The following is an 18,867-nucleotide window of genomic DNA, read 5'->3' as shown; positions in this document are numbered from 1 at the left end:
AAAGAAAATAGATTGATTCCACTACTTTTTCAAAATATATTCATCATCGATTATATAAAAATTATTGCTCAATTTATTATTGTTGTAGACTTGCAAATTAATTAATGTAAATTTTCAATTAATTTGTTGGCGTTCTCACCATTAACCAAAGTACATTCTTAATTAAAAGTAAGAACTTTGTAGATTAGTCATAGTACATTTAACCAAAGTACATTATTAGTTAAATATTACTATGCCTAATCATGTCTATTCTTTTACCTCTAAAATCAAGCAAAAAGCTAATTAATCAAAGTACATTCTTGATTAATTCTAGTTAAAGTTTTCACCTTTAATCAAAGTACAATATCAATCATTGTAAAAAACCCATTCAATCAGATGAAAATTTTTAAATTTAATCAAAGTACATTCTCAATTAAAATTAAATACCTTTGAACTCATATGATTGATATGTTATGTAGATTTAACACCGTGCTAACTTGCTATAATGTAAAAATCATTACTTTTACTTGATTAAAACACAAAAGACATAGATGAAAATAAATCACAACAAGAATCAAAAGAACAAACATATTTATTCATTCTAACCTCAAAATCCATAATGAAATTACAATGGAACAAACCCTTGAAGCTTAGCCCTCCATGGAGAGATAAACTATTTGACAAATATAGTTGGTTGATAATATCAATATCTAATATATGATAAATTATCACCAACTAATATTTGTATTATATTCCCAAATCATCCCTTTACAATGTCCTCAAAATATCTTCTAAATAATCCAATATCTATATATTTGTTTGCTGTGGATCTAAACAGATTTAAGAAGATCTTGTCATATTTAAAAAGATTTGGTAGCTATTATCTTTTGATATTTTATGATATAATTAAATAAGATAATTATTTAAAAATATCAAATAAAATATCTCAAGATATATTTTTCCCAGATTATTTTTTATTATAAAGATAAAGAATACCACAAGGTCCAATTTTTGTTGTCATTTTCCTCTTCTTGGCTTAACCAAACTTCTTCAAGTTTTCAAGCTTTTCTTGTCGTCTTCATGTAATGTTTGGCTTGAATTTTTGTGATTTTGATAATTTCCTATTATTGGATTTATCTTTAAGTTGTCATGAAACTTTAATCAATTTATTTCCACACATCTATGAGCTCAACTTAGCTGCAGCTGCACTAACACACCTCAAAATATCCAAAGAAAATTTATACAACTAAAAAGTTATTTTTAACATCTTTTTGTATCTCATGCTCAATAAACCCAATTATAAGAAATCTCAATTAAATCAATCTTTTAAGAACAAAATTCAATTAAAAATCCAGATTTAAACATTAAATGAGGGCAAAAATACGCACTCATCACAAGGGCATTATCACTTAGGTGAGTGCCCTTTCCTTTTCCCTTCAATATGAGCCTGATGAGTTGAGACCATTTAAGATAATTCTTCCTAGTTAGCCGATAAGCATAATGAATAGTCTACAATTCTCCAACACCTTGTGATTTTTCCCTTATTTAAGTAATGGATTCCTTAGTATCAGCCATGGATGTAGATTGCGATAAGATAGAGGAACAACAATGAAAGTTGTGAGACTAGCAACGATGAAGGCTGCAACAAAAATTGAGGCAGCGATGAAGGTTGCAACAAAAATTGAGGCAGCGATGAAGGCTGCAACAAAAATTGAGGCAAAGATGAAGGTTCTAGCAAAATCAGAGGCAACAATGAAGGCTGCAATGAAAAACAATGACAACGATGAAAGTTGCACAAAAAAACAAAGTGGGTCAAGGTGGCACGACAATGACGACTATGAATTAAGGTTTTATGCTACGGTCAGATACTCCTAGGATTAGGAGCTATGATACCATCTCAATAATAATAATAATAATAATAATAATAATAATAATAATAATAATAATAATAATAATAATAATAATAATAATAACATTTATATATTATGAAACATGTCGATCCCATAAAAAATAAAAGACATAAAATAAATATTAAAATTTTTATATAAAAGTACATGTAAATATAAAATAAACAATTTACAATAATAATAATATATAACAAAAATAAAATAATAATAATAATAATAATATAATAGGTATAGTACCAATAATAATAATACTAATTATAATATTAGTGATAATAATAATGATAATTTTAATAATATTAATAATACTAATACTAATAAAACAAACATTTATAATAAAATTACAAATAATAATAATATTAATAGTAATAGTAATACAAAAATACTACTAATAATATTAATAATATTAGTATTACTAATAAAAGTACATATTTTGGAATTCTAAAATGGAAAATTATAATTTCAGAATTATTTCATTTCAAAATATTTCAATAATACAATAATATGTATAAAAATTTTAAATTAAAAACATTGATTAAATTATTATTATTATTTTATTAAAATATTAATATTTTAAGTGGTGCAGTGTTATTTTATCTTTTGACAGTATTCGTGTATTACGTTTCGTATTAAATATGAACCATTTAATCAAGTTCAGAAAAAAATCAAATTATTTATGAATAAAAGAGTAAAAAAAATATAAACTTAAAAGAAATAAGAGCGGTGAAAGAAAAATGTGTTGGTGTGATAAAGAAAATAGAGTTGACGCGGAAAAAGAGAATAGCAGAGGAGAGAGAAAAAATAAAATAAATTAAAAGACCAAAAAATCGATGAAGTTTACAGGTTTCAAAAGAGTGATAATGGATATTTAAGAAATTTTAATAGTACATTGTTTTCTTATACACATAATAGATATATATAGTAGATGTTGCAGATATCCTAACATAGTACTTATGGTGCCAAAAGCTTTATCTCAACTGGAATAGCCAGGAATGCTCCTGCAGCTGAGAACAGCCAAGTTTAATACACTGCAAACTTTTCATGTTCAGTTAGAGTTTAACAAAATTCACCTTTGAAAGTAGTAAAATGGCACTTGAACTATACAAACATAAACATCAAAGAAACCAAAGACCAAAACATGTGTATAAATATTGAACTTTATTTATAACTTTTTTGAAAAAAATAAAATATCATATACTTTTTAAATAAAAATACTGGTTAATGGATGAGTTGAATGATTTTTTGAGTTAGAAAAAATAACTAACTTTACAGTTTTTTAATCTTACTGTACCGGGCACCGAGGTGCAGGAAGGTCGGAGAGGTCGGAAAGATCGGAGGGGTCGGATCAGGTCGGGCCCCTCGGATAGATCGGCTATATTTATAGAAAGCTCGTGAACACAGTCCATGCAGGCCCAAATTAATGATGTGATTCATAGGCCTATAGGAGGAATAAAGAAACTGGCATACAAAGAAATCGATTTTTGAATCCCTAGATTTTAGGAAGATGTGGGCTGGATTTCAGGAGTGAATTAAGAAACAGTGGCGTAGTGGGAATACTTAAAAAGCGGAGTCCAATACAAAGTGGTTATGAAAAAAAGGTATAAAAGCACGTTGATGAAATATGAGGGGTATGAGATTGAGAGAAGGACTGAGACAGAAAGGAAGAAATTATATTGTTTTGATCTAATACGTTTTCGGATCAGAACATTGGCGCCCACCGTGGGACAGGTAAAACTAGTATCCCTATCCACTTAGATTTGAGATGGCAATCACGTCACCAACAGGAAACAATGGAGGAGACGACCTTCCTACAATGGAGCAGATCATGCAGCACATAGAAAATTTGCGTCGAGAGAATGAAGCGATGCGGAAACAAGTGAGTGATGAACAAACACGATGGCAAGAGCGCGAAACAACACGCCGGGCAGAAGTAGAAGCAGAAAGCGAGCGGTTGCGAAAGGAGACATCAGAATCTCGTCAACGTCTGGAAGAATCATTGTGTCAGCAGGAGCAATTGCGCAAGAGCAATGAGGAGTTGAGGACATGGATGAGGGATCGTGGTCACTTCCAAGACCGTGGTCTTACAAATAGAATCATGGACGAGCTGATTCCTCCGCATTTTATCATCCTGAAAATTCCACCGTTCTTTGGTGAGGGCGATCCTGAGGCCCATTTGAAGGCATTCCGAGCTCAAATGTTGATCTCTGGGGGAAGCGACGCTATTCGTTGCAAAATGTTCGTGGGAACACTCACAGGCACTGCCCTCAAGTGGTTCAGTAAGCTTCCCACCACCTCCATTGCATCCTTTGCTGCGTTTTCCCAAGTATTTATGGAGCGGTTTGCTGTAAATCGACCTAAACAGTTGCAGATCGCCGATATGTTTGACATAAAACAACGTCCAGAGGAGTCGCTGAAGCAATTCCTAAATCGCTTGTGCGACGTAAGTGTGAGACTCGTTAATCCCAGCGAGGAGATGTTAGTAGGAGCCTTCGTCAAGGGGTTGAGAGCGAACCATTTCAGCGATTCTTTAATCAGACTTCCGACAATGTCGTTAGCCAAGGTGAGAAGTCGAGCCACGGTACACATTGAAATAGAGGAAGCCATGCAATGGAAAAGAGCATATGAAAAACATCCTAATCCGGACTGTAAGAACAAAGATACCAGGCGACAGGTAATGGAAGCTTTTTCACCCCATAAGAGACCCAACCATAAATTTACCCCTTATTCCACACAAAGAACACCTCAGAGAAAGATGATCAAGCCAATCTGTCCAACTTTAACCAAACCTAAAGTTCAGTTAATCAAAGATGATGAAGTTGCACAATATCTACGATTCCCTTTAGAGACTGGAAGATTACTGGGAAAGGACACATTTGCTTGGTGTGAATTCCACAAAACCCATGGCCACGATACAGAAGGTTGTTATCCCCTGATGGGTTAGTTAGCTAGTCTTGCGCGCAGAGGAATGATCCAAAGGTAAGTCAGCTCGGAAAGTCTAGAGACCGAGAATGAACGACCAAAACGCCAAAAATAGATGGGAGAGCCACATGAGATCCCAATCCTTGGTGATTTTAATACCATAGCCGGGGGTTTCGCAGGTGGTGGTCCGACCAAGTCATCAAGAAAGCGATAAGCCAGGAGCATCATGACGACAACTACCGTAGGAGCGCCAACCCCAACTTCGACACTTACTTTTTCCTGGGAAGACATGAAAGATGTCTATCCTCATGAAGACGATCCAGTGGTTTTATCAGTAGTCATGATGGGGCGAAATGTTCATCGAGTTCTTATCGACCAAGGAAGTTTGACAGATGTGATGTTCTAGGATGCGTTCGTAGGTCTGCAAGTATCCCAAGATCAGCTGCAATCGTTCGACGGGGTTTTAGTGGGTTTCTCTGGCGAACAAGTTGAGGTCCGGGGTCATGTGGATTTGAGGACGACCTTTTCGAACGAGCATGTAGCAAAGACCATCGTGATTCGGTATCTAGTAGTAAATGCACCCTCTTCCTACAACTTATTGCTAGGAAGACCTTCTTTGAACAAATTGGGAGCAGTCGTTTCTACTACCCATATGAAAATGAAATTTCCAACAGAAGGGAAAATTGTTACCATGAAGGTTGACCAGGAAATCGCCCGCAAATGTTACGAAAATAGTTTGCGTACCCGAAGGACTTACGCTTTGGCTCAAACAACTCCTGTCAATGACGAAACAGGGCAAGCTGAGTTAGACCCGAGGTCTGCAGAAGAACGACGTGGTCCAAAACCTGTTGGAGACTTAAAGGAGGTCGAAATCTCTTCAGGCAGGAGAGTGAAAATTGGCTCGGGCATGGATCCAAAAATAGAAGTTGACCTCTGCCAGGTTTTACGATCCAACCTCGCATCCTTCACATGGACCGCCAGAGACATGCCAGGAATCAACCCAGACGTCATTTGTCACCGTTTAAATGTAAATCCCAAAATTAAGGCCAAAATACAAAGACGGAGAAGGCTAAATGAAGAAAAGGCGGAGGCCGCCGTGGAGGAGATTTTGAAATTACAAGAAGCTGGGCATATCAAGGAGATGCAGTATCCCGAATGGTTGGCCAACATAGTAATGGTGAAGAAGGCTAACGGTAAATGGCGAATGTGCGTCGATTTCACAGACCTGAATACCGCATGCCCTAAAGACTCCTACCCGCTACCCAACATAGACACTTTGGTTGATAGAGTGTCAGGTTGCGGATTGTTAAGCTTCATGGATGCTTATTCTAGGTACAATCAAATCCGAATGCACCCGGAGGACGAGGATAAGACTGCTTTCATGGGAGTAAAGGCAAATTTTTGTTATCGGGTAATGCCTTTTGGACTAAAAAATGCAGGCGCAACATATCAGAGGATGATGGACAGAATTCTATAACCCATGTTCAGACGTAACGTAGAAGCTTATGTGGATGACATGGTGGTCACCTCGACTAGTGGAGGAAGTCATGCAGATGATCTCCAAGAGTTATTTGACACCATCAACAAATACCAGTTACGCTTAAACCCTGAGAAATGTGTCTTCGGCGTCAGAGCAGGTAAATTCCTAGGTTTTATGTTAACCGAAAGAGGAATAGAGGCTAATCCCGATAAATGCATGGCGATCATCAACATGAAAAGTCCGAGTTGCATACGCGAAGTGCAGCAGTTAACAGGAAGAATGGCAGCACTAGCTCGATTTTTAGCAAAAAGTGGTGATAAGGGACATCCCTACTTCCAATGTTTGCAGAAGAATAATAAGTTCCAGTGGACACCTGATTGTGAACAGACCTTCACAAAATTAAAAGAGTACCTAGGCCGACCTCCAATACTCAGTCGGCCCGAGGTTGAAATTTCACTGCAAATGTACATAACTGTGATCGAGCATGCAATCAGCTCGGTCTTGGTACAAGAGAAAGATGGTACACAACGACCCGTATACTTCGTCAGCCGATCGCTACGAGGCGCGGAGAAAAGATATCCAACCTTGGAGAAGGAGGCTTTGAATATTGTAATCACCGCACAGAAACTCTGACCTTATTCCAACGTTTTCAGGTAATATTGAAAACTGACCTCCCTATCAAGCAGGTCCTCAAGAAATTAGATATGACAGGTCGTCTAGTAAAATGGGCTTTGGAACTTGGAGAATACGATATCACATATGAACCACGAGGACCCATTAAAGCACAAGTATTGGCAGATTTCTTAGCGGAACTTACCCTGCCTTCGGTTGGTGGCGATGGTGACGCCAGCAGAAAGGATGCGGTAACCACAAGATGGCTCCTATCAGTAGATGGTTCTTCTAATCAACGGGGAAGTGGAGCTGGAGTAGTCCTTGAAGGACCCGGAGGGGTTCTCGTGGAGCAATCCCCAAAATTTTCTTTTAAAACCAGCAATAATCAGGTAGAATATGAGGCTCTAGCCGCAGGAATGTTATTAGCCAAGGAAATAGGAGTTTTACACCTCACAGATCGGAGTGACTCCTTACTGGTGACTGGACAAGTCAATGGTGACTTCGCTGCTAGGGATCCCCAATTGGCATGATACTTGGAATATATAAAATCTCTAGCTACAACCTTTACCACCTTTGAATTAATTCATGTTCCCCGAGAGGACAATAACCGAGCAAATTTGCTATCTAAATTGGCCAGCTGCACTAAACCAGGGCAACAAAAGTCAGTTATCAAGGAAACGTTAAGTACCTCGCGCGTAAACAGCTCGGACAAAGCCGTGGTCATGACTTCTCATGGGAGTAACAACTCGGAAACCTGGATGACTCTCATCAAAATCTACCTAGCTGACGGATTGTTACCTTCAGACCCAACAGAAGCTAACCGTATAAAAAAGAGTTCTTCTAGATACACTTTGTTAGATGGTCACCTTTTCCGCCTTGGGTTTTCTCGACCCATCCTAACTTGTGTGAATGAAGAAGAGGCTAAGAGGATTTTGATCGAGCTGCATGAAGGAATATGCGGAAGTAACATTGGAGGACGAGCTCTCATGTTATGGACACTCCGAGCAGGCTATTTTTGGTTTACAATAAAGAAAGATTGCGTTGAGTATGTGCAAAGGTGTGACCAATGTCAAAGACACTCTGACCTACATCATGCTCCACCCGAGGTCTTACATTCCATCAATGCTCCTTGGCCTTTCCATACATGGGGCATTGACATTTTGGGACCATTTCCTCTAGCAGCTCGACAGATGAAATTTTTAGTGGTCGCTATTGATTACATGACAAAGTGGATTGAAGCAGAGCCAGTTGCTTCTATCTCGGCTTCAAAGATTGCAAAGTTTATCTGGAAAAACATAATATGCCAATTCGGCCAACCTCATCACCTTATATCAGATAATTAAACTCAATTCACAAGTTCACAAGTTAGGAAATTGTGCAATGAGGTAGGGATCAAACAGAGGTTCTCATCGGTGGAACATCCACAGACGAATGGTCAAGCTGAAGCGGCCAATAAAGTTATCTTAAGAGCACTCAAACGAAGGATAAGCTCGGCAAGAACTTCCTGGCCAGAAGAAATACCTCAAATCTTGTGGGCATATAATACAACTCCTCAGTCGACGACACACGAAACCCCTTTTAATCTGGTATATGGAACTGATGCCCTCCATCCCATAGAACTCGGAAACTCATCAAGGGAGAAAGTTGCCTCGGAGGCCGACAAGCAGAGCATTCGCGGAAACCTTGATGTCTTGGAAGAGGTTCGTGAGTTAGCTCGTATCACCAGCGAAGCCACCAAAAGACGGGTGGAACGACGATATAAAACCAAAGTAAAGCCTCGCGATTTCAAAGAAAACGACTTGGTACTTAGAAAAGCCCATGCAATCGAACTAGAAGACAAGCTATCACCCAAATGGGTTGGACCATTCCGCGTACAGAAGGTTCTTTTTGGTGGAGCATACAAACTCGAGACGCTAGATGGCACAACAATTCCTAGAACTTGGAACGCTGCTAATCTACGATTCTATTTTAGTTAAATACTTCTTTGTATAAATTATTACTTTCTTTTTCTTTACAAACACTCATTCCTATCAATAAAACCCCACACTCTTTCCATTTTTTATGAGGTGGGTCCCACACTCTTTTTCCCTTCCATAAAAGGGGAGGGTTTTTTAACGAGGTGGGTTCTTTAAGACATTTTGCTAAATATTCTGTAGATCTATTAAAATTTAGCTATGTACCTCTCGGTCCGACCTTGCTACGCGCTTGGAAAAACCTCAGTATGCTGAGGGCTGTACCTCGGTCCGACCTCGCTACGTGCTTGGAAAAACCTCAGTACGCAGAGGGATGTATCTCGGTCCGACCTCGCTACGCGCTTGGAAAAACCTCAGTACGCTGAGGGCTGTACCTCGGTCCGACCTCGCTACGCGCTTGGAAAAGCCTCAGTACGCTGAGGGCTGTACGTCGGTCCGACCTCGCTACGCGCTTGGAAAAATCTCAGCTACAAGCTAAAGGTTACTTTATTCCGATCTCGACGCTCCCCCACAAGCCCTCACAAGCATTCCAAATCATTCAAATAGTTACAACTAGATCGCGTACAAGAAGAATTTAAATCGAACACCCATTTTGGTCCCATCTCGCTGACAAAATAATGGTGGCAGCAGAAACAATCAGGTACTCTATTGACAACTCCTTGATTTGTGTTTTATCCAAAGTCATTTCAATATGTTATGAATTTGTCTGAAGTCTTAAGCATTGCCATACATTTGTAATTAAGCAACGCACCAAAATTCACAAGTCAAACATTCATATGGGGGACACGTTGAAGAAATACTTAAGTAAAGCAAGCAAATAGTTCTCTAAACAAAAGAAGCATATTACATATCCCTACTTCTTACTCATCGCCTATCTCTACTAGTTGACCTTCTATCACTTCCTTCGTAATACTCGCAAGTGAGATATTAGCGTCAGGGCAGAGTATCTTTACTTGATCTAGAGCTAGTTGGAACCCCTAGTTCAGAGTGGCACAAAGTTGATCCGCAAGCTCTTCTTTCTCATTCTCCAAATTCTGGCATTTGGTTGTCAGCTCTTATATCTGAGTCTCATAAACCTCGACCTTAGGCGTTAATTCCTCAAGCTTGGTCTTTAAGGGCACTAGCTCATCCAGTTTGGTTTTTAAAGAAATCAGCTCGATCTCTTTTTCCTCTAAAGTCTTGCGAACTTTAATAAGTTCAACAGCATCAGATCGGAGTTGCATCGTCTCCTTCTTAGCTTTCTCAAGGCTGTTTGTTAATACAAATTCATTTAACTCCAATGCTTCCATACGATCAACCAGAAAAAGTGTTGAAGCCTCGGCCTGATGCAGATAGCGTAACACATCCTCTCGGGCCGAGGTGACAGTTTTACCAGAAAGCACCGTACCATCGGTTACGGAGAAGTTGTGAGCTCGCCCATAGCGAGATGTTCAAAGTCCTCGTCCCAAAAGCTTTTTCTTGACCTAGAAACAACAAGTGCACTGGTCCCAGTCACGTCAATGGTCGGCATACAGTTAATGGACTCGAAAATCTCACCTTCATTTTCTCTATGACCTAGTTTCCTCTTTTTTAATTGGGAATCACTTTGGGTCGTTTCAGGATCACTGTCAAGAGTGATTTTTGAAGACCGAGCTTGGGATCGGGGAATCTGTTCTTTTGGTTTCCCTTTCTGTTTGATTCGTCGGAGTAGGTCCTTCTAAGACAAGGCCATTTGTTTCTCTAGAAAACATCATAAAAATAGTAAGGGTCAATGCAAATGGCAATAAGAATTAGTTAAGAAAGTACAAATACAAGGTCAAAGTATATACCAATGAATAGTTTTAAGTCTACTTCTCGATATTCGAGGTCTAAGATCTTACGGATGTTGAAAATGACCTCTAGACCCTCCAGTTCTGCACAACCTTTCTGATCTGCCGGATCTAGCTCTTCAAAGGGGCGAGCTCTCTTTAGGAGAGGAGTTTTTGTCCAGTATAAGGGAAACCCTTCTAATAAAGTAGGATTGTGTGCCGGTGCTAAGATTTTTACAAAGGCTCCCCTAAACCTCTTATAGGAAGATTGGTATAGAGTAAACAAACCTCGGCCCTCTACTCCACTTAAAGACATCCACACTGATCAGGACGAGCCACCCTTTAGCTCAAAGAAATACAAAAACATAGCAGGAGTGGGTCGGATACCGAGACCCCCGCATAGGATATGGAAGGCCCGTATAAATGCCCAACTATTGGGGTGTAACTGCGCAGGAGCTACATTTAAAGTAGTTAATAATCCCTTTTCAAAATTGTTGAAAGGAAGTCGAAATCCGAGTCTCTCGAATAGTGTGGCATATATGAAGGTGAAGGTCTCCCGAGGAGGGAGAGTACCATCTTTACAGACAGGCTCGTCTAACTCACACACCCCCACAATCACGTCATTCTCATCACTCTTACACAAGGATTGTTTACCCCTAAAGGTTTAGACTCTCTTTTCACTACAAAAACCAGTACATTCTTGCTTAAGATCTAAAGGAGCCCAAGGGTATTGGATATCGTAAGAAATCATCTCGCCAAATAGAAAACCCTAAGCAATCTTAGTACTCAAAACAGGGATGAACAGGGACAAGCAAGCAATCTGAAATAGACCATCAAAACCCCAATCTTACTTTTGTATTCAGATACTCAAAAATAAAATATCTACGAGACAGAGAACAATATAAACTCAAAGCAATTATAGAACACGCGTTTCATCAAGATATTCACCAGAAATAGTAGGCGAAAGAGAAGCATACCTGGGAAGGTGAAGGTTGCTAGAGCGAAGCCAAAGAACAAAGCAGAAAACCAACCTAAGTATAAATGAGTTGAAATGGAAGAAGAAGCGTGAATAAAAGGGATTTGAAACAGTTATTTAGGGTTTAAATTTTGGCCGCTAGATTTGAATTGGATAGAACAGCTGGAGCGCTTGATGAATGAACACGTGTCTTGGTAGGTAGGGAGTAATAAATGCGGATATGGTAACAATGAAAAACGTCACTTCGTTATCAGAATATGGCCATGGACTTTTCTTGATAAAACAAGCAACCTTATGTTGCGCTAGCACAAAATAAGGTTGGAGGGCTGTGTACCGGGCACCGAGGTGCAGGAAGGTCGGAGAGGCCGAAAAGATCGGAGGGGTCGGATCAGGTCGGGCCCCTCGGATAGATCAGCTATATTTATAGAAAGCTCGCGAACGCAGTCCATGCAGGCCCAAATTAATGATGTGATTCATAGGCCCATAAGAGGAATAAAGAAACTGACATACAAAAAAACCGATTTTTGAATCCCTAGATTTTAGGAAGACGTGGGCTGGATTTCAAGAGTGAATTAAGAAACAGTGACGTAGTGGGAATACTTAAAAAGCGAAGTCCAATACAAAGTGGTTATGAAAGAAAGGTATAAAAACACATTGATGAAATATGAGGGGTATGAGATTGAGAGAAGGACTAAGACAGAAAGGAAGAAATTATACCGTTTTAATCTAATACGTTTTCGGATCAGAACACTTACATTCTAGAAACAAGGTTATTTTAAATTTACTGTTTTTTTTCTTGTCATATGTTTTTAATATAACATACTTTTATTACAACAAAAGTAATAATAATATGGGTTATTCTTGGAAGTTATTTTTTAAAAATTATATTATTTCCACAACAATAAGATTCCAAACAATATTTCACCGCCGTTGAAAGGGGGAAAGGAAAGAAAAAGAATCTCAAACTTTGGTTTGGTTGGAAAGAACAGAACAGAGAGATAAAATGTCAATGAGAGGAATCGGAGGGCCACTTCTATGCATCGGAGATCTCCTGAACGACGTCGGAGAAGAACAACAAGGACACTCTCTCCGTCACGAAGCTTTGCCCACTCTCTTCTCTTCCAATCTCAACGATAACGATCCACCTCCTCACCTCCCCACACTCTTCCAGGTTCCTTCTTTGCGCTTTTCATCTATTGCCACTTCAAATTCTAACTCGCGTTAAAACGACATTCCTTTTCGTCGTTTCAGGAACACTACGATCACTTGAATTCGGCTCTCTCCGGCACCGACCACTCCTGGACTTCTCTCACTTTGAAGGTATGGTGCCATTCATCCCAATCCCTTACCCACGATAAGCCATCACAATAGACCAATTCAAAATTAGGAGAATAACTAAATCCAAAACATAGGATAATGTAGGAAAATTTCATTTTAGACTTCCTCCTATTATTGTTAGAGTTTAATTTCTATGTATCAGGGTGGAAAAATTATTACACTTTAACAAAAATTGTATAAATTTTTTTAAGGTGGTTATGTTAAAGGTCAATAAGCTTAACCTAGAGGGCAATTTGTGATAAGAGGGCAATGTATAATCCTTTTACTACATTGTGAATGTATAGATTATTTATTTATCTATCATTGTTATGATTATCGTTATTGGTTAATGAGGGAAGGGCAAGGGGATTTAGTAGTTCATCCTTTTGTTCTTACAATTAATCTGTCTTCATAGTCAACTTATTATATATTATTTTACCCTTTTTGTTCAGTTATGCACTTCCTTAGAAACTGCTAATCAGTTGGTTCAGTCGACCAACTCAAATGTTGCATCCTTGTCTGAGAAGGTTGAGGAACTACAGAAAATTGTTAAGAGAGGGGATTCTGCGATAGCAGCAGCGAAGGCTCTTTATTATGTTACCCCTGACAATCACAGTAGTGCCTCAAAGTGAAACAAGGTTAGTAAAATTGTATATCTGATATGATTGGACAGGGTATTGTTATTGTGTTTATTTTTGGTCTAATAGAAGGAGTTTTTGCTACATGGAAAGAAAGACATTCAATACTGAAAAGTTGTCAAAATCTTATGGCTACAAATTTTCAGCACTTATTTTTTATTTGCAGGGCTATTGTTCATTTCTCCTTTTTTTTTCTTTTTATCTGTGTCATTTATTTTAAGAGCAACAGCCGGAACATAGTGTTTCATTGCTCACCATGAATTAAGTTTTGCATACATCTGTGGGTGGTTAGAGCTAGCACTCTGATTCTGGAGCATCAAAACTGAATCAAAACAGAAGTACGAAATCAGTTTTTGTTTAATTTGTAGTTGATCACCATGGGGCATATTATCTATTCAGTGATGCTTTCATACCAAGTATTATTAAGTTTGTTTTCCTCTACTAAGTGCTTTGTAGTTAAAGGAAACCCAGGGAATACTGAAGAAAAAGACAACTGTATACTATTGTTTCTTAAATTTAATGTTGTATCTTATTGTCATATATCATTAGCTTTTACTCATGAGCCAAGAAACTACCACTAGGATTAGGAGGACTGAGGAACGTATGTAATTTGATAATAATTAATTGATTCCTAACATTTGTATGTTTGATGAATATAATTTTTCATAGTTAAAACCACAGCTGCATTGGTCATTGGAGAATTTGACAATTCAAGCAATGTCCTTGCGCTTTGTTCCTTCACAGGGTCTGGTCCAGCTATACTTTAGGATTTTTGGAATGGCTATTAAATTTGATTTCTTAATAATTTGAGTAATCTGAAGGTTTCTCTTTTGCTTCTTGTCCATTTTTGTATCTATTTGATATCTAAGGTTACAATTTATCCCCTTGTGAGATAGTTGCTACGTTTTGGAAGAGTTGGGTGGTGGTTGTTGTTGTAGTAAAAACGGCTTGGAAGGGATGGAAACTTGGGGTGGAATGGAAGACGTGGTGCTTGAGGAAATATGAAGAGTGTCAAAGGCCATATCGTGGGGTGGTGGTATGGTAGTAGAATGAGAAGATAAGGTGGATAGTACAGTAGTGAGGTGAGGGCATGGTTGAGGATAATGTGCTTAATTTCCAAAGCAGTTTAGCGAGATTCCAGGGCTTGGTTAAAGGCGATGTAGCACCATCGTGGTTTTCTTGATTAGTGTTAAGTTGTATTTGAAGGTTGGCTGATTTGTCCAAAATGGATTGCAAGGTTTCATTTAGGTCTGTGTTTAGTTGAAGAGGCATGGAGGTTGATCAATGAAAACACAAAAAAATGTTATGCGCTAGAAAGAAGAAAAATAAACTAAAAAAAAAAAAAAAGAAAATTCGAAGTTTTTCTCTTTACCTTTCTTGTTACACCGATAGGTCTTATAAAAACCTTGAATTATTTCTGTGAGTCAATCCTAGAGGGACATCTTTTTATTATTCTAATAAAACAATATTCCTCAGTTTAATCATTGAACCATATGGGTTTTGATGTTTTCCTGGTGGCCTTGATGACTCCAGCCTGCTATCAGAAAATGTGATCCAAACTGGGGATCGTTAGGACAAACTCCGAAAAATATAAGATGGACACTCAGGAATATTTGTCTAATATTCTCTGCATACAAAAAGAATGTGATGTAGACACTAGGGGAGAATGCTTTGTGAGAACTTCAAAGTGGGACCGTATCATACGTCTGAAAATGAATTACAAATCAAGGATGTTACCATTGAATATGTCATAAACTTCAAAAACGAACTTCCGTGAAGGTTTGTCCAATATGGAGAGTGATTAAGGAACTATAGTTATCAATAATAGGGTGTTATAGTGGCGCAGAGGCCATAAACTGCTACAAAGTTTTGAATAACGGCTATATGAGCTGCAGTCATGGCCAACATGGCAGCCTTGGCAGTGTTAGGCCAAGCCTTTTTGCAAAACCCTTTTTTTTTTTCAAAACAGCATTATTTTTGAAGCTTTTCAGGTGAGAAGTTGAGATTTCCCTCCTCTATTCACTATTTAAAAAATCCCTAATTGGATGTTGTTTCCCACGCTCTTTCTACTGTGCAAGCAAGACTCACATTGCTTGATTCATAATTACCCATCTTCATTAGTATCTTCTAGAGACACCAGATTTTTTCTCACTTTGCTCTGAAACATCCGTTTCAAACCTTGAATCCTCCACCCACTCTACTTTTTCCTCTGGAGAACCCCCTCCTCTCCTATTTTGATTCAATGCTTATTATTGCTTAAGATGAAGAGCCTTGTATTCAAAATTTGAAATATGAATAACCTACTTAGGGATTGACTACATAAATCACATAATTCCACCATAGCATTGGATTTGGTTAAAACTATTCACCATGAGATTCCTTTCAATATTTTCTTCAGCTTCTTTTTTGGTCTTTCTCTACCCTTTTTCACAAGGCTGAAAATCATGTGATCTACTCTGCTAACTGATGCGTCCAATGTCCTTTCATTGCGTCAAAAACCACCTTAACTGTTTTTTCATCTTTTACGCCTTTCAATTTTGTTTCTCTTGTTATTTTTTATTTGTATGCTTTACTTAAAACAGTGTTTCTAGTTGTAGTTCTCACAGAACAGAAAATTCACGGTCTCAACAAAGAAATATAAAAAAAAAATATCACTAAATCAATAATTGACAAAATATGAGGCATTGCTAACAAATTCAACATACATTTTGGAGATTAGAGCTCTGGATCATGTAAGGTAGTTCTCCTACTTCGTTCTAGAGATCCTGAAACAAACTTTAATTTCATTAGCCGTGAAATGAAATGGAATCACCTATTGTAGCTCGTCTTGATTATTAGAATTTTATGAATGAATCTCAATCCTTTGTTTTCTTTGTTTTAAACTCCTTTTATTTTTTGTTTGAAGACTCCAAAGAAATAGAGATAAAAGGTTTAAAATTTACATTAGCTGTTTGTTATATGAATTGCACCAAAAGCAAGACCATATCAAATATAATTTTAGATTTTAGTTTAAGATATAATTGAAAACAGTTTTGATGGGGATGATGAAGAAATTGTGCCTTATTTTGAAATGTTATTTTTGATGGCTCTTAGAGAAGAGCATGAACGAGGATATGTTTCTACTAGGCTTCAACGTTCTCAGGAAAAAAGATATTTTAATATTGGATAAATTGAATGTTTGACTATTGTTTCTATGAATCCATGCAGTTTTCGTTAATGCTTTCTATCTTAGGAATAAATATTTTAATCCCAAAGACATTTTTATTTATAAGCAATAGATTGCATCATATAAAAAGGAAAATACTCTATATGACAATTATGTTACAAATGTTTCAAGACTGATGAGTCGTTATACTAATGTATAACATCGACAATGAGTATTTAGGGTCTTTTGAGAAACCCCTTAAGATAATATAGTTTTCTATAATATAAATGCCAATATATATTGTACCTTCTGGTCTTAAAAGTAGTCGGTTCCCAATGGATTCCTTAACGTGACATTTTAAGTATTAGTTAGCTATATCACCAGGTTGACCTTTACATCTGGGTGGGAGAAATAAGTCATTTTGACACATTTCCATCATGAACATTAAATGTATTAGTAATTTTTGGAATAAGAACGAGAAGGAGAAAAAGTGAAGAAAATCGATTGAGACTAATGGCAAAAAACGAAAGGAAAAAAGTCAAAAGTGTGGTTGTTGTTATATCAATTTAGTGTGTTTTATATTGATTGTTGCTCTCATTCGCTTCATTCGAGAGTGAGTAGGAGTGGTTTTATAAGAAATATCTATATCACATGCAACATCAACAATAATTGTTGTGCTATTACTGGCTCGTCTTCGATTTTTAATGCGATTGTTCCACTGTTACGTGTTGCAACCACCTTGTATTTTATAAGAAGAATAAACAATGATTTGGATATTAATTACCATGTGTTCATTTGTTGACATTTTTAGAGGCTCACGCATGTTTCCCACTCCATCTTTTTTTTTTCAGGTTGGGGATGGAAACATTGATTTAGCATCATTCCATGTTTAAGAAAACGAGGTTTTAAAATATTCTTCTATTGCAGTGTGCCAAGCAAATTAATGGTTGTGCTTAGCGAATTTGGACAAAGTGTCTGTGAGGTGGGAGTATGAAACTCTAAAAAACTGAGTAATTGTCTCATAGTGAGATAGTTTCGAGTTTTGAAGAGAAATAGAAGGAAGATATATTCGTAAAAGATTATGCTAAAGTCATTAAAGAGTATTCTTCGAGTACCTGTGTAATTCGGACTGAGTATGTAAAATCGTGTATTTAGAAGTTATATTGGTGACTAGTCCACCCTAATTGAATATTATAAAAATTGTATTATTTTCTAAAGATATGGACAAATTGTTCTCAGAGATAAAAAACATTATATTAGCATTCACTTACCTTTTATTGAAGTTGCGCATTCTTTTAAGTGGGTTTTCAAATGTGATGCTTTATTAGAAAAATTAGTTATGTTGTAAAAGTTGACTCTTAGAGAATTTTTCTACGATTAAGAATGCAGTTCCAAATAGATTAGTTAGTAGTTACACGGCACCGTTTGAAAAAAAAAATGATAGTACAGTCTATACTACTATTGGTGAAAACTTTACCTTCAACAATGATTTATTTACTGCCTACTAAATTTTTCATTTTTTCAATTAGTTTATTAAATATGGATTGTCTAAAATATCGATGACGATATGTAGCTAATAAATGAACTCATGTATCAATTTAAGTTAAAAGAAATACACACACATAATTTGAATAAATCTAGAATCACATTTCTCTTTCCAATTTGCAATTTTATGATAAATTAAACCATTACTATAAAAACATTGATCTTTTAAACGTATGATGAACTAATGTTGATGGAGTTTTTTTATTAGCAAAATTTGCAATTTTATGATAAATTAAAACCATTACTATAAAAACATTGATCTTTTAAACGTATGATGAACTAATGTTGATGGAGTTTTTTTATTAGCAAAATTATGAATTAATAAGATGCATACTATGGTATGAAATATTAATAATTCTTCAATTTTATTACATAAAGACTATATCAATAGAAATAAATTCAACACGATGTTTCATTTTAGCATTTCTATGGTATTTCAGTTGGGTCTACAAATGCTCTCAACATACTAGCAATTTATTGTATATTTATTATACAATAGATAAATGACTAGCCAAATACTAAATTTAGTACTTTGTGCCATGATTAGCCAACAAACCCAAAGAATTTAAGAATTCACGTATCAACAATGTGA

At 36.8% G+C, this 18,867-nt stretch overlaps 1 protein-coding gene and 1 long non-coding RNA gene across 3 annotated transcripts; one reads left to right on the top strand and one right to left on the bottom strand.

The window, feature by feature from the left end:
- Positions 1–2,606: 2,606 nt before the first annotated feature.
- Positions 2,607–17,996, top strand: LOC114193315 (histone-lysine N-methyltransferase). Of its 2 annotated transcripts, XM_085665287.1 has the most exons (5): positions 2,607–2,691; positions 12,636–12,801; positions 12,882–12,950; positions 13,400–13,585; positions 17,582–17,996. In XM_085665287.1, the coding sequence occupies exons 1-4, from the start codon at positions 2,618–2,620 to the stop codon at positions 13,577–13,579; spliced, it is 489 nt and encodes a 162-aa protein (XP_085521413.1). In that variant the 5' UTR covers positions 2,607–2,617; the 3' UTR covers positions 13,580–13,585; positions 17,582–17,996. The 2 variants fall into 2 exon arrangements, with proteins under 2 accessions (XP_085521413.1, XP_027938852.2); XM_028083051.2 differs by lacking the exon at positions 2,607–2,691 and having other exon boundaries at positions 12,598–12,801.
- LOC114194741 (uncharacterized) lies at positions 9,531–12,006 on the bottom strand. The gene is made up of 3 exons (XR_003606426.2): positions 11,632–12,006; positions 10,676–11,474; positions 9,531–10,586 (listed from the first exon to the last, which is right to left on the bottom strand). It is a non-coding gene; the product is annotated as an uncharacterized LOC114194741 (long non-coding RNA).
- Positions 17,997–18,867: the final 871 nt, after the last annotated feature.

Source organism: Vigna unguiculata, chromosome 8 (assembly GCF_037176805.1).
Source record: "Vigna unguiculata cultivar grain cowpea cultivar isolate G323 ecotype 2 chromosome 8, ASM3717680v1, whole genome shotgun sequence".
Classification (NCBI taxonomy): domain Eukaryota; kingdom Viridiplantae; phylum Streptophyta; class Magnoliopsida; order Fabales; family Fabaceae; genus Vigna; species Vigna unguiculata.
This window is presented reverse-complemented; position numbering and strand designations above follow the sequence as displayed.

Coding starts and splice junctions, on each gene's coding strand:
- LOC114193315 (XM_085665287.1), top strand. CDS start 2,618: ATGTGTTGGTGTGATAAAGAAAATAGAGTTGACGCGGAAAAAGAGAAT. Junction 12,802..12,881: donor ACCTCCCCACACTCTTCCAG/GTTCCTTCTTTG, acceptor TCGTCGTTTCAG/GAACACTACGATCACTTGAA. Junction 12,951..13,399: donor GGACTTCTCTCACTTTGAAG/GTATGGTGCCAT, acceptor CTTTTTGTTCAG/TTATGCACTTCCTTAGAAAC.